The 18192-nt window shown below is 47.8% G+C and overlaps 1 protein-coding gene across 1 annotated transcript in view; it reads right to left on the bottom strand.

The window, feature by feature from the left end:
- Tgm4 (transglutaminase 4) overlaps positions 1-18097 on the bottom strand; it is a 33741-nt gene extending 15644 nt beyond the window's left edge. Inside the window, exons 1-9 of the mRNA XM_076917483.1 lie at positions 18047-18097; positions 16329-16418; positions 8982-9078; positions 8215-8388; positions 7217-7314; positions 4781-5060; positions 3266-3384; positions 2599-2742; positions 1224-1325 (exon numbers count right to left, since the gene is read on the bottom strand). Coding sequence (XP_076773598.1) covers positions 1224-1325; positions 2599-2742; positions 3266-3384; positions 4781-5060; positions 7217-7314; positions 8215-8388; positions 8982-9078; positions 16329-16418; positions 18047-18097 — 1155 coding nt within the window. The remainder of the gene's footprint in view (positions 1-1223; positions 1326-2598; positions 2743-3265; positions 3385-4780; positions 5061-7216; positions 7315-8214; positions 8389-8981; positions 9079-16328; positions 16419-18046) is intronic.
- Positions 18098-18192: the final 95 nt, after the last annotated feature.

The following is an 18192-nucleotide window of genomic DNA, read 5'->3' as shown; positions in this document are numbered from 1 at the left end:
GACAGCAACTTAGAACCATGAGAACACAGGAGCAACACACTCCTACCAGGAAGACCAGGCCCAAGATCTGAGCAAACACCTTCATCTGAACTCGAATATTGCAATGGCGACCTGTCACCTGTGCTTGTGTGTATAGACTGTGCCGGAGCTCTCTGCTCAGCCCTGTCCCACTGCTAATATAACTCACTTAAATGGCTGTCAATCTGGACCCTGTCCTGCACTTCATCCAATGGCATCCACTGTTCCACACTTCATTTCTATAGGTTAATTTCACCCTGAGGCTTGGATAAAACCTATAATCCCACAGCTTTATTCTGTAGCACTTTCGAATAAACCTATATCAATGTTAGTGCACTTTCTCCCTCTCCCTCTCCCTCTCCCTCTCCCTCTCCCTCTCCCTCTCCCTCTCCCTCTCCCACTCCCACCCCCACACCCTCACCCTCTCCCTCTCTCTCTCTCTCTCTCTCTCGCTCTCTCTCACACACACACACACACACACACACACAGGCATGGCAGAGATCCCTCTACAGCTTCCTTTGCCTCTCAGGTCTCTTCAAACTCCTTGGATTTTGCTGCAGCTTCCTTGACCCTTTTGTGACCACTCTATAACCTCCATGCATGCATGCATACATACATACATACATACATACATACATACATACATACATGTAGATATGTTGACTGATGTACGATCTAAGAGATAGTAAGACTGAAATAAAAGAACATATGCTTGTCTTTACTGGCAAATCAGGACTGCTTGGTATGTTGGGCTAAGGTAGCTGACATAGCTTATGAATTTATTAGTCAATAAATTCTGACACTGTGGGAAGACAAACATGTCGTGTGTGTCTCTATCACAGTGCATTCATGACAGTGTTCATCCCAGCTGTGGCCAGGCTTACAGGAGGGAGAAGACCTCGAATATTTACACCATTTCTGAATGGCTGAAAAAGCCATTTTCCTAAGGTCAACTGAGAAGTGCCAAAGTTGGCCTTCTGAGCTCCAGTTTGAAAACCTGTGCTCAGAAGGACAATGGCAGACGTACATTCCTCGAGAGTTTCAACTGACTGACTGCTCAGCCACAGCTCCCCGTGGGCTCCATGGAGAGCAGCTTAGTGTTTCCACGGAAAGCGAAACCAGCTGAGCAGCTGTTGATGGACTATCATAGTGTTTACTGTATAGACTTGCAGGAGGCTGGATATAGAGTCTGGCCTATACCATACCAGAGTACAGATGGCCCTGGACACAAACACTGGGTTCTGCATTTCACTGTGCTCCATCTCCGCCAACAAGTTGAAGCAGCAGTTCAGGACATGCTTCTCAAACTGTCATGGAGATAAAGAGAGAGGCGTCAAGAGTCTGCCATGTCAGACAAGAAGCCACCCCAACTAATTCGCATTGCCTTTAAGGGTATCTCATCTACCAAGTAAGGCAACTTGCCCACAGACTCCCAAAGATTCCCCCACCTTCCACAGTAGAAGCCACTTAAACAACTAGACACAAGAGAACAGCTAAGGACATCTAAAGGCTCACAGAGCACTGACACTGAAAAGACAGGGGACTGGGGAGATGGCTCGTTGGCAAAATGCACAAAACATACAAAGAGGTTTTAATACCATGGGAAAAACTCCTTGGAAATCAAGTTAGATAAATGAAACAAGCTGTCAAAGCTGCGTACAAGAAATATTATCTCAACTAGGTTAGTATTAATAATAAAAAAAAAAATGAAAGGGGAAGAGTGCTGGAGAGATAGCTCCGTGGTTAAGACCACTTGTTGCTCTGGCAGAAGACCTGGGTTCAACTCCCAGTACCCACACAGTGGCTCAGAGCCAGTTCCAGGAGATCCAGCGCCCTCTTCTGGCCTCCACAGGGACCAGGCAAGCACATACTGTACAGACATACACACAGAAAAAAAATACACATAAAACATTAAAAACAAAAAACAGGAAAAGCAGGTTAGTTTAGTGGTAAAAATGCCTAAATTTGATCCTCGGGCTCCACCCCATGGAAAGAGGAAATTAACTCTTGAAAGTGGTCCTGACCTACATACACACACACATACACACACATACACAGACACACACACAGACACACACACAGACACAGACACACATACACAGACACACACATACACAGACACACACATACACAGACACACACACACACAGACACACACACATACACAGACACACACATACACACACACAGACACACACACAGACACACACATGCACACACACAGACACACACAGACACACACATACACACACACAGACACACACAGACACACACAGACACACACAGACACATACACACACAGAGAGACACACACATACACATACACACACATACACACACATGGTGGCATGTGTGTGTGTGGTGGGGGAGTGGGGTAGAAGGTCTGAGGCCAGTGCAGGTTTGAAACCTACCCCTGAGTTTGAAAGCCCACTAATCCCTAAATTCAAAATCTCACCCATCCCTGGGCTCTGCTTGAAATCTCACCAATCTCTACTCTGGGAATATCCAACCTGAAAAACTCTGCCCCCAAGAAATTCTATATAAAGCCTGCCTCCCGCTCAGTTCCCTGCTGCTTCTTACCCGACCAGAGGCGGCCACCCTCTTGTGTGAGGTTTGTTGTGAGGTGTGGCCTCGTGGTATTCCTTGGCTGCAGACTGCCAGAATACCCTTCCGAGCTGTAATACTTACAGTGCACCCATACACAATATTGTAAAAGGAAATATTCTTAACTGCAGAGTCGTCGCTAAGGGGACCTGCCACCTCCCTGTATGTTCTGTGGTTCCTTTGTTCCTCCCTCTCTCCACTTGGTGTTTGTTTGCTTTAGGTCTTTTTTGTTTTGTTGCCTTATTGAAACAGGGTCTATGTAGCCTTGGCTATCTTGGAACTGCAATGTAGAACAGGCTGGCCTCATTCTCATAGAAATCTGCCTGCGAGTGCTGGGATTAAAGGCACCTGGCTCGTGTAGGCGTATTGAGACAGCTTGTTACTACTTAGCCTACACTGGCTTCAGAGTCAACCTCTCTTGTGCTTATATTACAGGAATGCACCAGCAAGCTTGGCCTGTGTGTTTTGTGATGAGCAGGGTCTGTGGAGCTTAGTTCTTTTGGGCCGGTTTCATGCTTGTGGGGCAGAGTGTTTCAGCTGAGGTGAACCCATTTTCCTCTACAGCCTTTGCTTGATAGCCCCTAAGAAAGAGGTGGTCTACCAGGTGTGCCTGGTGCAGGCACAAGAAGACAGTCTACATTACCTGACCATAGGTCCAGGGCTTCTCTTTAATTTGTTTGGCGAAACCCATGTATATGTAGCCGGTGTCATTGAGGGTGTACTCTGCCCGTTCCTCCTCACTGGCCATGAAGACGCTGTCGTCTGGAGCAAGACCACACACGTTACTGCCACCCCTGAGATAGAGGCAGGTATACCAGAGGGTTGGGACAACACAGGTAGGGCGTATGGATACAGGAAGCAGGAAGGGTCACAGCCATACGTTGTACATGGAAAATACAAAGGCCCAGATGCAGTGGGTCATGCCTTGATCCCCGCACTTGGGAGGCAGGGGCAGGCGGTTCTCCAGAACTCTGAGGCCAGCCTGGTGTACACTGAGAGTTCTGGGACAGCCAGGGCTACACAGAATGACTCTGTCTCAAAAGCAGAAGTAAACAGACAAAATGGAAGGACTTCCAAAGTACATCTTGAATCGGGCGTGAGGCCCATTCACTGGACGAATGTGGGGAAAGGTGAACATGAGTAAAGTTGTCAGTAAGCATAAATCATAAGCCATTAATAGAAGGAAGACTCCAGGGGCTGGGGAGATGGCTCTGCAGTTAAGAGCACTTGTTCTTGCAGAGGACCCAGCATCCATAAAGTGGCTTAAAACCATCCCTAACTTCAATTCCAATACACACATGCACACGCGTGTGAGCGTGTGCACACTCACGAACACATGCATACTTGCACTCACCTACACACAAACACACTTGCACACACACTGATTTAAGTGTTAGAAGTTAAACAAACTTGCTTTGGGGCAAGTGTGAGGAAAGATCAGAGTAGAACCTGTTTGACATGTCTCTGGTCCAGGGTTTCTAGAGTAAGGCTGGTTTATTTAAAAAAAAAAAGGGGGGGGGGGGAAGCTGGGCAGTGGTGGCACATGCCTTTAATCCCAGCACTTGGGAGACAGAGGCAGGTGGATTTCTGAGTTCGAGGCCAGCCTGGTCTACAGAGTGAGTTCCAGGACAGCCTAGAAACCCTGTCTCGAAAAACAAAAAACAAAAAACAAAAAAAAAAAAAAAAAAAAAGGGGGGGAGGGGGGAGGAGGTGGGAGGGGGACACATTTGGATGGGTAGGGAGGGCGTGTACGTGCTAGAGGAAGTTGGGGGAGGAAGGTTAACAACATCAAACCAGATTGTACAAAGCTCTCAGAGAACTAACAAAAACTGAGAAAAATTAACTTAAAATTAAAAAATAAATATTTGAAAGAAAAGGTATCCTTGAATGAGATTTGTATTAAGGCTCAAGGGAACCACAGGGAGGAATAAGGGAGACAGAAAAGCCACATTTGCAGATGAGAGGAACCACTGTTGAAATTCAAGTCCCACCCTGGGATTGTGAGGGAAGGAGTCACGGGGCTCCCAGAAGACTCTGAACAGGGGCTGGAAGCAGAAGCTGGCTGGGTCTGGCAAGGCAGCGAGGAAAAGCTGAAAAGGCAGAAGAGACATAAGTCTATGGGCTTGACCACTAGAGGATCTTCTAGGCACGCACTAACTGTGCCTGGTCATGTCCTTCAGCTGGTTGGAGAGTATCGTGAGAGCAAAGAACGGCTCAGGGACTCTGCACTGCAAACTGGGTGCAAGCACGGGTACGTCTCGCAGAGTCACACAAGACCTGCGCGTGAAGGGGACGCATTCCACAGCAGAACTGAATTCCGAGTTACCTGAGCACCACGGATTGAAGAGAAGGAAGAACACTCCAGCTTTATGCTCATTCACACTCAGCTTGTACCTTCCCACCGCCGCGTCGGGGGCGCTGATAACATTCAGTACAACCTGTGCAAAGCACAAGACATGATCAACTCCTTCCCTGACTCAGCTTTGAAGCCTTTGACGCCTCCCGGAAGAATCATCAGTCCCAACAAATCATCCTCTCTAGGGTCCGCCCAGCCACCAGGGCTACCCCAATGTGAACAGATACAACCCACAAGGCAGCAAGGTCTAGCAAGTCCCCCAGAGTGGCAGGTAAACTTGGGTCTGCAGCTCAGAGGTGTTATTCGCCCCAAGCTTTATTGTCTTCGCGCCTGCGTGCAGGTGGTGCCACCTCCCAGATTATAGGGTAGATCCTCTGGCTGTGGTAAGAAGAGCCTGATCTCAGCCCCTGTTCTCTTCAGGGGCTGCATACTGCCCACAGTAGAGCACTTGCCTACATGCTGGAAGCCCTAGATCTATGTTAGTCCTGCAGTGCATCAAGCATCTTCAAAGGCACCCAGGCTGCTGTCCAGTGCTTTAGGGTAAGTAATGGCTGGATAGGAAATTAAGACATAGACAGCACTACAGTGGCACTAAGAATTTTATTTCCCGTCAGAGCCACACAATTCAGGGTCTTCCAAATCTACTTGTTATGAGAAGGTGTCTTTTAGGAGCAATGGCAGCCAGTTCCAACACTAGCTCTGTCTTCTACTAGTTGAATGGCGTTGCTACTTTCTTAATTTCTCATGTGCATTGGTTTCCTCGCTTGAAAACTTGCTAACTCCCTCCCCATCTCCCTGGAGTGGTTGTGGGAATTAAATGAGCAGCACAGAGCTGGAGAGATGGCTCAGCAGTTAAGAGCACTGACTCTTCTTCCTGAGGTCTGGAGTTCAATTCCCAGGAACTACATGGTGGCTCCCAACCATCTGCTGTGAGATCGGATGCCCTTTTCTGGTGTTGTCTGAAGACAGCTCCAGTGTACTCATACATAAAGTAAAAAAATCTTTTTTTAAAAAAATGAGTAACACGTGCTCAAGGAGAAAGAAGAAGATTGAGCCTCCTAGAAGGTAAAATGTCTCCATCGCCAACCCAGAGTTCCATGAGTGAACCAACAGGACATTGGGACAAAGTCCTTCCATAGTACTCAGGTGGCAGAGTTCTGAGCTAGTAAGACCTTTCCTGTGTGTCCCTCGACATCATTCATTACCAAGCAACACAGGAAGTTCAACCTTCCATGGCATAGGTAATGTCAGGCTCCCTGACCTGCACAGGGCCCTACATAAGTATTCACATATTTTTTTTTTGTTTTGTTTTTGGTTTTTTTTTTTTTTAGCAGCAGGCTGGAGAGATGGTTCATTAGTTAAAACCCAAACTGCTCTTGTAGAGGACCTGAGTTCAACTCTCCGCACCCAAGTAAGGCTGCTCACAGCTGCCTGTAACACCAGCTCCAGGGGATCCGGTTCCTTGAGCACTTGGCTAACACATACGTACCACAGGTACACACATGCACTTTACACACACACACACACACACACACAGTTGAGCAACCACTAAACAAAGGAACATTGACTGGTAAAGTTGTCAAGTTTTGTCAAGAGAAGGGGAGGAAAAGCCATGTGTCTCCATCTGCATTTGGGTTAAAATGCAGCAGAAAGTCCAGAGGGAAGAATGGACAGCTGTGCTTGTGGTAAGAAGTGTTATTTTTTCTTTCCTTCTACCCTCCCTCCTCCCCTCCCTCCCTCCTCCTCTCCATCTCTTCTCTACTTCCCTCTCTCCTGTCTCTAACTCTCTGACTGTGTCTCCCCTCTTCTCTCCCTCTACCCTCTCTCTCTTTGAGTCAGGGTCTCTCACTATAGCCCTGGCTATCCTGGAACTCACTGCAAACCAACCAGGTTGGTCAGGAACTCACAGAGATCTGCCTGCCTCTGTCTCCAGAGAGTGCAGGAGATGAAGGCATGCACCACACTGGCTCTGATGGATCATTCTTATTCATTTTCTTCTGTTTATTTCCTCCAGTGAATATAAGTGAAAGCAAGAGCTATACAAGCCATCCGGCTAGTCAGAGTGACTGTGTGCTTATGGGTAAGAAAGAGGGATCTGAGGTACCCAGAGCCTTGGCTATGGGTGGGAAGCAGCATTGCACAATTGGACGGCCAGGAAGGGATAAACAGGAAATTCTCAGTGGAGTCAGAGAACTATTCAGAAACCACTAGACAGTACCCCAACACTATGGTCCTCACCTCTACGCCAGACTGTTTGGCAATTTTCACCTGCCAGCCCTTAGAACGGTGGGATGTCATAGGATCAAGCTCCACCACGTGGAATGGAATTCTATATCCTGGAAAAACCAATAAGAAAGGGAGATCTGACACCAACCTCAGAACGGCCATCTTTGACTGCCACTCCTTCCTAGCTCCTGTTGTGCAGCCCTCAATTGATAGTTGGTCCCTCTGCCTTGACAGGGCTCATGGTCTTCCTCCACCTTGGCTATCTGGGTTGCACTGTGTGCTCAAATTAGGCAAGGCTACCCCATTTATATCCTTATCTATAACCCTTGGGCCTTTTGCATGTCTATATCTGTTTTGTTAAACTGTTTAGCCCTACCCAATATAGTCAATACAACATGCATTAAACTAATTATCTCCCTGCCAAAGTGCAGTGTGTGTGCGCCAGAGGTCAACATTGATCCTAGTCACTCTCCATCTTTTTTTTTTTTTTTTTTTAAAACAAGCCCTCTCACTCAATTTGGAGCTCATCTGTTAGCCTAAGCTGGCTGGTCAGTGGGTTCTAGAGATCAGCCTATAGCTCCACCAAATATGCATGGTACTTCTTGGTTTTCACACGGGTGCTGGGGACCCAAACTCAGGTCCTTGTGCTTGTGTGACAGGCACATCACCGACTAGACTTTCTCCTCAACCCCTCAGGTTTTGATCGCTCTTATGGTTTACCTCAAGCCCACAGAGCTACAGTGTCAGCAAACAGTCCTGCAGTTCATCTCTACAACACCCCTCGAGGACAGCTGCCTCACTGGCTGGCTCGGCTGCTCTGACTTTCCCCTGGCTAACTCCATTGCGTGGCCAAGGATTTTACCAACTGCAGCAGCGGGGACGAATGCAGTTCTCAGACTGTTCTCGGCATGGGGAAGCTAAGGCTTAGAGATCAAAGTCACTCTTGGCCACTGCACACTTATAAACCTCTGGTCCCACCCTCCATCCTGCTCCTGGGGCTGGGGCCTCACCGGTAGTGAAGGTCACCTTCAGCTCATCCTGAGAATGGAGAGGTCTGTTCAGTATCACCTTCAGGGTGAATATCTGGCCACGCCTGAGCACGAGCTTCTTGGTCTGGTAGTCAGACGTGTGGTGAGCAGCAGTGTTTAGCTTTCTCTCCACATTCACAGAGTGAACAACAAGCACTATTAGCACACAGTGGGAAGACACAAGGTTAACTCCTAACTCTGACAGTTCAGGGAGGAGAAGAGGGGTCTATCCCTGGGGGCCATGATAATCTGAGATTTGGTGTCTATGGCTATTTGAATAGGAATGGATTTATGTTTGAATGGTTGGCCCATAGAGAGCGGAGCGGGCCACTATTGGGAGGTGTGATCTTGTTGGAGGAAGTGTGTCTCTACGTCAGTGGGCTTTAAAGTCTCATGCGCTCAAGCTATGCCCAGTGTTGCACACAGTCACATCTGCTGCCTGTGGATCAAGATGTAGAACTCTCAGCTCCGTCTCCAGCACCATGTCTGCCCACGTGCCACCATGACGATAATGGACTGAACCTCTGGAACTGTAAGCCAGCCCCAATGAAATGTTTTCATTTATAAGAGCTGCCATGGTCATGATGTCTCTTCACAGCAATAGAAACTCTAAGACAGTCTCCTGTCTTTAAATTGGCTGTACGCATACTGTCTTCACAGGATTACAGAGGACCCAGCTGACAGATGGAAGTCATAGCCCTGCCAAGCATGTCTACCAGTAGCTGTCTGGTGGTGTCCCTGCTGCTCACCCTCCCAGGTCTCTAAAGGGGCTCCTGGATGCTGGTGGGGAGTGAGAGGGGGGCCATCTGACTGCTCTCCATCTTCATCAGCCCAGCCGTTGGCCTGCTGCAAATGAGCCACACCGTGAGGTGGGAGTTCACACCCAAGAGAAAATGGTAGACTATAACTTTTGCCGGACTCAGCCTTTTTATCCAAACAGTTCTGGCTCCAAGAGCTCCCACGATCCAGTGAAGAGGACCAGGACAGGACCTTGTGGAGGGAATCAGCATCATCTTCCCACCTAGTCCCTTCTCTAGTTTGCTTCTGCAAAGGAGCTCAATTGATGAAGAAAATGACAAGCCCTTTCTGGGTTTAGTCTCTCTCTGTGTGTCTATCTCTCTGTTTCTCTCTCTCTCTCTCTCTCTCTCTCTCTCTCTCTCTCTCTCTCTCTCTCTGTGTGTGTGTGTGTGTGTGTGTGTGTCAGTCCCTAACAAGCTTTCTAACAGGTAACTGCGATCACTTGTCATGGGAGTAATGGAACGTAGACTGCATGACCCCACTGACCGAACTTCTGGTATTATCTATCACTCTATCACATACTCTTTCTCCCTTAGGATTATTGCACCTTGTACCACAAGAAGTAACAGACACGAGCACAACCATTTGCCATCCCGTGTGTGCTGGTAGTTTATGTCTACCTGACACACATTAGAGTGATTTTGGAAGACTGAACCCCAGTTGAGAAATGTTCTCCCTAGGTTGGCCTGTGGGGAAACCTGAAATTTCTTTGATGATTGATGTGGAAGGTCCCAGCTCACTGGGAACAGTGACATCCCTGGGTTGGTGGTCCTAGGTTTTATAAGAAGGCAGGCTAAGCATGCCATGAGATGCAAGTCAATAAACAGCACTCGTTCATGGCCTCTGCATCACTTCCTGCCCTGACTTCCCTGTGTGATGGGACTGTGACCAGAGGGTTGTAAGCTGAAACAAGCAGCCTCCTCCCCACACATTGCTTGTGGCCATGGTGTTTTATCACAGCAATAGAAGCCATAACAAAGAAAGAAATTGGTACCAGGAGTTGGGTATTGCTGGGACAGAGATTACCATGTTTCAGGAATCATGTTCAAACAGCTTGATGAGCTGCTGTGAGAGCTTGCGGGGGTAATGCTAAGAGAAATGCAGATGGTGTAAAGTTGTAGAGGGAAGTGGAAATTCTGTGGAGGCCATTTGATATTCAGAATTAAGAATCTGTGGGGCTGAAGATTAACAAGAGATCAGAAACACTGAAGTCAAACTTTTGTTTTACAGGGGTAATCGATGATGGTTAACTGCAGCTGAGAGAGTAGCAGTGATTAAGAAGAGACCAGCATGACTGAGGATCACAAACCTGGGAATACTTCCTCAGGGTCAGTACACAGAACCTGTGGTCCAGAGGGGGCGAAAGCTGCGTCTCATGCTGGCCGTTGAGTCTGATAGTTTAAGAGTGTCCCGTGGTTTTGAAGGCACGCCACTGGTAAAGATGTAGTCTCAGTAGCAGTAAAAACCCCAGAACTGAAGAGGTCATAGAGAGAAGCTGAGGTTTGAGCCATGTGGCAGGGTTAGAGTCCATGAAGAGAGCCCAGGAGAGGCTATTGGTGAGAGTTGAGCTCCATTGCACTGGGCACCAGAGCATTTTGGGGATGTCAGTACATGGGAGAGCCACACAAAACAGCAGCAGCTGTGGAGTGGAGCTGGCCTGAGCCTAGAACAAACCACACATGCTATGGATGGCAGACAGAGAAGGAAATTTGCCAAGTCCTTTGAAGCTCAGAGGGTCATGAGTGAGTTTCACACACGGTGCTACCTGATCAATGGCTGATGTGGGAGACCCCTACTAACTATGGGCAGTGATACCCCTGGGCTTCTGGTCTTAGGTGCTACAAGAAGGCAGTAGGGGCAAACCACAAGGAGCAAGCTAGTAGGTTGCACTCCTCCATGGCTTTGACTCCTCCATCAGCTCTTGTCTCCAGGGTCCTGCACTGACTTCTCTGAGTGAAAGCTGTAGGCTGAAATAAACACGTTTGTTTCTTCCTAAGTTGCTTTCAGTTGTGGTATTTTATTACAAGACAGAAGTCCTAACTAAGACTCTGAGGCCATCGCCAGCTGTTGCCACCGGGCTGTCCTAGAGTCTGTATAGAACTGCTGTGGGCACAGGAGTTCCACGGAACACAGAAATTTTTAAGCTTGCCGAATCTTACCTCTTCTTTCAGAGGGCTGGAACCTCTTCAAGTGGGGAGTGTTAACTGTTGTCCTAGGCTCAAAGGCTGAAGACTTGCCACTGATCAAACGTCAATCCTCATCAAAGGAACTCATTTTCAGCCAGGGTTTTACAGGATTTCCACAGAAAGGGTCACAGTATTCTCTCCAAAAAAATCAAAGATTAAAGCAGGCATAGCAGCTTGTCCAGTAATCCCCACACTCAGGAGGGTGGCAGTTTGAGGCCAGCCTGGGCTGCCAAAGAGAGTTTCAGACCAGGGCTACAGATTCTCAAATTGTCTCACCCCCACATCCATCCCAAAAGAAAGTACATTAGAGGCTTTGGATTATGACATATCTAAGTTAAAAACCGCTAGGGATGTACGGAATTCAAAAAGACCGTGGGAGGGGAAGCTACAGACATGGCTTCGTGGTTCAGAGCACTTGCTCTTCCAAGGACTCAGGTTTGATTCTCAGCACCCACATGGTGGTTCACAACCATCTGTAATTCTAGTCCCAGGGGAGCAGGTGCCCTCCCTCTTCTGGCTTCCTTGGGCACCAGATACACAAGTCACGCAAAGAAATACATGCAGGGAAAATACCCATACATATATAAAAAAAAATTAAATGAAAAAACCTTTAAAAAAAGTATTTACCAGACATACTTAAAAAATAACTTCTAAAAATAAAAGTAGTTCCTGGAATCAAATATACAGTGAAGGGAGCAGAAGAGACGAGTCAGCAGTTAAGGGCTCTGGCTGCTCCTGTAGACCCAGAGCTGAATTCCTGGCACCCACATGGCAACTCACAACTGTCTATAGCTCCAGTTCCAGGGGATCCAACACACTTTTCTGCTTTCCATGGGCACCAGGCACACACAAAAATAAATAAAAATTTCAAAAAAACAGCGAAGGGCTGGCGAGATGGCTCAGTGGCTAAAAAGGCTTGCTGCGAAGGCCGAGAACCTGAAGTTCAACCTCAGGGCCCATTGGACCCACATGGTGGAAAGAGAGAACAGACTTCTGTAAGTTCTCTGACTTCCACACGTGTGTAATAGTCCTCTCCCTATCCCTCTCCCTTTCCCATTTTTTCTCTCTCTTTAAAAAACGCAGCAGTCAAGATGGAAGAGAACTGTCATCCAGGAAATGTGACTTGATCTCCGGAAACAGAAGTCAGCATGGAAGTGAGTTAGAGGGTGGGTGGAAGGGTCCAAGACGCAGGAAGAGCAGGAGCTCTGGAAGAGATGTAGCCGCAGTGAGCACACGCCGTCCACAGAGTCAGCAGCACCTAGACCGCAAGATCTACTGGTGTGCCAAGAAAGGAAGTGTCAGGAAAGTTCTAGAAAGAGGATTGAAAACACCTGAGGAGAAACCTCCTGTTACTGTAACAAGCAAGCATTTGTCGATGACAAGCAAGCATTTGTCCATAGCAAGTGCAACTGCTGAAACACTGTACTGCCTGACTCCGGAGAAGGGACTGGAGCCATGGGTGGGAGGGGGCTAATTTTTGCAGTGACCAGTTATTATTTGTTTCTGTTTGTGATGTTGTTGTTGTTATTGTTCCTAAGGAAATGACTCATTCTCTCACCAAGCTGAAAGTCCTCAGTCATCAGAGAGGACATGTCAAGTGTGTTAGGCCCTCCTCACGCTGCTCCACCACTGGTCACCCTAAGCTTGCAGTCTTTTGCCATTTGCCTGAGGATTTCCCCCCTCAACATGCTGGCTGGACCAGGAAACTCCATCTTTTTTCAAGTTGTTGTCTTGGTTAAGGTTTCTTTTTCATGATTCACTTTTTTTTTTTTTTTTTTTAATTTTGTGTGCTTTGGTGTTTTGCCTGCATGTACATCTGTGAGGGTGTCTGATCCCCTGGAGCTGGAGTTATAGACAGTGGTGAGCTGCCATGTGGGTGCTGGGGTCCTCTGGAAGAGCAGTCCGTGCTCTTAACTACTGAGCCATCTCCCGTCACTTAGTTAGGGTTCCTATTACTGTGATGAAACACCATGACTGAAGCAGCTTTCAGAAAGAAAGGGTTTACTTGGCTTACACACCCCCAGTCATAGTCTATTGAGGGAAACCAAGGCAGGAACTCAAACCCGGCAGGAACCTAGAGGCAGGAGATGATGCAGGGGCTATGAAGGAGTTCTATTTACTGGCTTGCCCCTCATGGTTTGCTCAGCCTAATTTCTTATAGATCCCAGGACTGCCTGATCATGGATAGCCTCACCCACAATGGGCTGGACTCTCCCCATCAATCACTGATTAAGAAAACGCCCTACAGGCTTGTCTACAGCCTAATCTGATGGGGACATTTTCTCACTTGTGGTTCCCTCCTCTCAGATGAATCTAGGCTGTGTCAAGTTGACATAAAACAAGCCAGCACAGTTGTTCTTAGTCATTGGCAAAGCACTTTCACAGACTTGTCTTTTTATTATGGCTGAAAAAACCCCAAAGACACACTGTTATGTATGCAAACTTCAACCTGAACCATCTCTCTGACCAGCAGATCCTCCCAGCAAGCACAGCCGTTAACAGGCCCCTGGCCCTGATATATACTCCTCCTTTGAATGTGGACAAGCATTCAGCCATCTGAAGGCCACATCTAGTCTCTGTGGCCTAGGAGCTTTGAAGAAGCATGTTTTTTATTCAGTGTCACTTAAACTACACACCTTTGCCGAACTTCAGAGCAGCCATTCCTTGCCTGACCCATGGCTCTACATCCAGAACAAGGCTGCATGATGTGTGGTGTCAGGTGGCAGAGAGCACTAACGGGAGCACTAACTGGAGCACTAACTGGCCCACCAAAACTCATGTGGTCAACATGAGAGACTGCAGGGGGGAAAGTGGACAGCCATTCTTCTTATTCTTGAAAGTGTTTGGGGGGATTTTCAAGATTCCTGTGTATCTGAAAGTTTGGGTTTTTCCAATGAATAAGACAGCAAGCTATGGATTAGGTAGGAGGACAATGGCCCAGGCACCATGCCTTGAGGCAAGTGGCTGGATCAGAGGGCTGGACAGCAGCGGGTGTCCCCAGAAGGCGGAGATGCCACTGTGCAGGTTCTACCCACTCACCATTCCTGGAGTCCATGGTCCTTCTGCCTCTCTCTGCAGTCCTGTCAAGACTCCAGTCTGATGCCAGTGGCACTGCCAGAATCATTCTCAGAGCAGGATGTGGCCCCTTTTTATATGCTCCTGGGTTAGATGTAACCCTGCAGTGGCTGCCAAGGGGCGAGGCTTGGGGACCATATCGATCAGAAACAAAACCTTAATCATCTTCCATATCAGTCCTAGGAGGAAATGCTGGAGACAAGATGAGCCTGCTTCAAAGGAAGGAGCCCAGAGATTGGCGCCATGTGTCTTCTGTGACCCCAGGAGCAAGTCACCAAAGCCAGGATCCTGTGACCCCCAGAGAAGCTGGGAAGATTTTTCCTGATTTCACAGCTTTATTTTTTTTTTTTTTAAATAAGGGATGGCTAATGTTTTAATTTTGTTTATATTTTGAATGTATAATGCACACACATGATTCAGGATTTTTCCAGTGTCCCCAGCTACCAATTAGCACGCTCTTTTAGACTTTGGCAGATGTGCTGCATCCACTGAGAATGTGGGCACGCATCACACCAACGGCACAAACCAATGTGTTCTACACCTGCGGTGAGGATGTAGGTGCTGGAGACTTTGCTGTCCACACGCGGTAGTCAGTCACTCTTCCCACAGCTGAGCAGGAGTCCCTCCTTTTCGGTCTGTAGGAAAGGTTCTCACACAGGCATTAGTACATCCTTATAGTGTGTCTACAGGGAGAACCACAGGCCTTCTTGTGGAAGTGTGGCCCAAACATGCCATCTGTTTCATGGACTTCCGTTCTTTGCTTTCCTTAGGGGTAACCTATAAGCTCTTTTGTTTGTTTGGTGTGTATTTATGTGTGCATTTATGTGTGCATGTGTATTTGCCTGTGCACAGATGCCTGGAGGCTGGAAGTTAATGTCAGGTGTTGCTTTCTAAAATTATCCACCTTTTAAATTGATGATGCTGATGTGTATGTATGACCGTGGAGGCCATAAAAGGGTGTTGGATTCCTGGAGCTGGAGATATAGGGAGTTGTGAGCCTCCAAGTGTGGGTGGTAGGAACCAAACTCAGCTCCTCTGCAAGAACCAATGGCACCCGTTTGTTATTCACTGGTAAGCATCTCTCCAGCCTGACCACATTATTATTTGGAGACAAGGTTTCTCACTGAACTCGAGGCCCACCATTTGCTGAGACTTGCTGGCCAGCAAACTCCAGGGAGCTTACCATCCTCTCCAACACTGAGGACAGGGGCATGCACCACCACGCCCTGCTTTATATGGTTTCTTGAGACCTGAACTTAGGCCCTCACATTTGCTATGCGTTTCCCCACTGACCTATCTCCCCGACCTCAGACTTGTTAACATTTTAAACGATGTTAATTCTAGTGAAAAGCTATTTTGGCACAGCAGCAAAAGCCCCAGAGCAGGAGTAAAACCTAAGACCTCCCGAGCTCCAGCATTGAGTGACTGCTATGTCCTTAGAAAGTTGTCTGAAAGACTGAGTTCTCTTCTGGGTCACAGAGTCCACAGACTACTGGCCCTTGTCTCCCTAGATATCAGAGAGCTTTCCGGCACCAACAGGCTGAGAAGCTGCATCTGCAGGTCTCAACTACAGAAACTCATCCTTAACTGCTCTCACACTGACAAAGGAACAGCCTGTGCAGATTCTCTCTGCAGGTTTTATACCCTGATTTCAGGCCAAGAATATTAGCAAGAGACTTAATTTTCTATTTCTTCTCGTATCATCAGAATGGAGGACCATGTATATGAATTACATAAAACTAAGCTGTTCAACATTTGAAACAGAAAGCAGAGTCCTGACCCAGGGACCATAGGATCAGCCATGTCACTTGGCCTATGCCGTTCCTTTCACAAAAGAAAGATCTGGACAGTATAAGCTTTCTCCAGTATCTTTTAGGCCAGAAACCCTGGGTACCAGAGTGAGAGCAGATGTATCCATAGAGAACAGACTTGGGGTCAGACCCACTGTGTGGTGTCATTTGAGGAATCCAACCACTTCCCTCCTGCTGACCCCATTGAGCTGGCTCTGACTTTGTCTATGTGGCATCTCACTGTTACCTGGTGCTTAGGGTCACTAAACAGTAGCAGCTGGTTACAGGTCACAGAAGCTCTCACCTTCCAGAACTGCTGTTCCTGCTGTACCAGGGCCTGGTGGCAAAGCGTGCAATGTCAGCCCATCTTCATACCCTTTGCTGTCAGAGAAGTGACGAGGGATGGGTCCCACCAGGGACAGAAGATTCTGAATGCAGCTTCCTAGGAAATGGGTGCCTGACCCTCTCAACCCAGACAGGATCTTGGAGGAGAGAGGGAGGGCAGGAAAGGTCTAGAAACTTGCAGGTGAGCAATGGGGGATGGGAAATAAATGTCCATTGACAGGAGACTACCAGCCAGGACTGGAATGTGGTTGCTTTTTGTCTCTACCTCATTGGTGGGCTCATTTTCACAGTTCTTGCTCAAGATTGAGTTTGTGAAGAGACTGAGCTAACTAAGATGATGTTTGAGGATGTGGCTCACGGGACCCTGGCAATTGTGTGCCTGGCCAGGGCCGGGTACAGAGCTCAGCTGGCCTACAGGAAGGATACAGGGGCAGGAGCCTGAGGACATCTAAGTAAGAGTTTACAAGCCAGGCTTTTCTCTTAGAGCCATCTCCTGGAAGGAAGGCCTGGGAAGGGCTGCTTTGGGGGAATCCATGCCTCTTCTCCTACCACACCTGTGCTCCCACCTCCCAGTTCTGAGGAAGGAGCAGCCATGGGCCTGGCAACCATCCCAGTACCATGGGAGCTGCCCTGGCGCCACATATTGGTCCTGGATCATAAAGATGGACTTCTGACCGTCATGTCTGTGGAGACAGGGAGGAGTTGGTAAATAGTTCCCAGAGACTTCTATGAACAACATCTTCTTATATCTAAACCTCTGCTTATCTCTATTCATATGTATATAAATAACTTTACAAGAGAAAACAAAGGACTCTAATAAACCACAAAATCCCTTCACATCAAGCCATGCCAGTGCTTGACGAGTTGACTGTGGCAGAGCTGCCTGGGACGTGCTGATCTCAGTCACACCTGCTCCCAGGCCTGGGTTAGTCCCTACATCTGCTTAGGTATTTCTCCACCATCAGCCAGGCTGGGGTCACAGCCATGCAGTGATGAGCTGCTTTCTTCTGGGGTTTCCCCTGCTGTATCTTCTGTGGGTCTGAGGCTTGACTTCTTGACTTGATTAAGATCTGTCACCTGGGTCAGACTGTACAGTGGGGTGATCTGGACTGACAGTCAAGGGTCTCAAGTATAAAGACCTTTCAGGATGCTGTTGGAGGCCAGGAGGATAAGGACGTGCAGCTGAACAGCCCTTCTATGGCCAGGTGGTAGACGTTAGGAAACATGAGCGCTCTGAGCCTGCTTTCCTAGGTTGTGGGCTCTGGACAGCTATAGTGGAGCACACATATAAGTCCAGCAATTAGAAAGTAGGGGCAGTAAGATCAGCAGTCATCCTCAGCTTTATAGTGAGTCCTAGGCCAGCGCCAGCCTGGGCTACATGAGTCACCTTCAGCTATATAGTGAAATTGAGACTAGCCTGGGCTACATGAGACTCTGTCTTTAAAAGTCACTAACATAAGAAGAGAATTCTGAGGAATCATTCTGTTTAGCTCAGTTGTGGAGCCAATCCCACTGGAGCCCATTGTGTAACGTGTATGTATCACCAAAACCCATCTCATTTGCCATACTTCTCGGTTGTGGCAGAGCACAGCTGGGCTAGCAAAAATGTATGTTTCCTACCTGAACCACCACGGCGATAGTAATTTCATGTTTCATAATATTAAAAATCATCATTCCAACTTATGAACAAGCTCTTGTCTTTAAAAGCTCATCACACACACACACACACACACACACACACACACACACACACACACACTACGCGT

Source organism: Arvicanthis niloticus, chromosome 21 (assembly GCF_011762505.2).
Source record: "Arvicanthis niloticus isolate mArvNil1 chromosome 21, mArvNil1.pat.X, whole genome shotgun sequence".
NCBI lineage: Eukaryota > Metazoa > Chordata > Mammalia > Rodentia > Muridae > Arvicanthis > Arvicanthis niloticus.
Note: the sequence above shows the minus strand (reverse complement) of the source record. Positions and strands in the feature narration are given on the sequence as shown.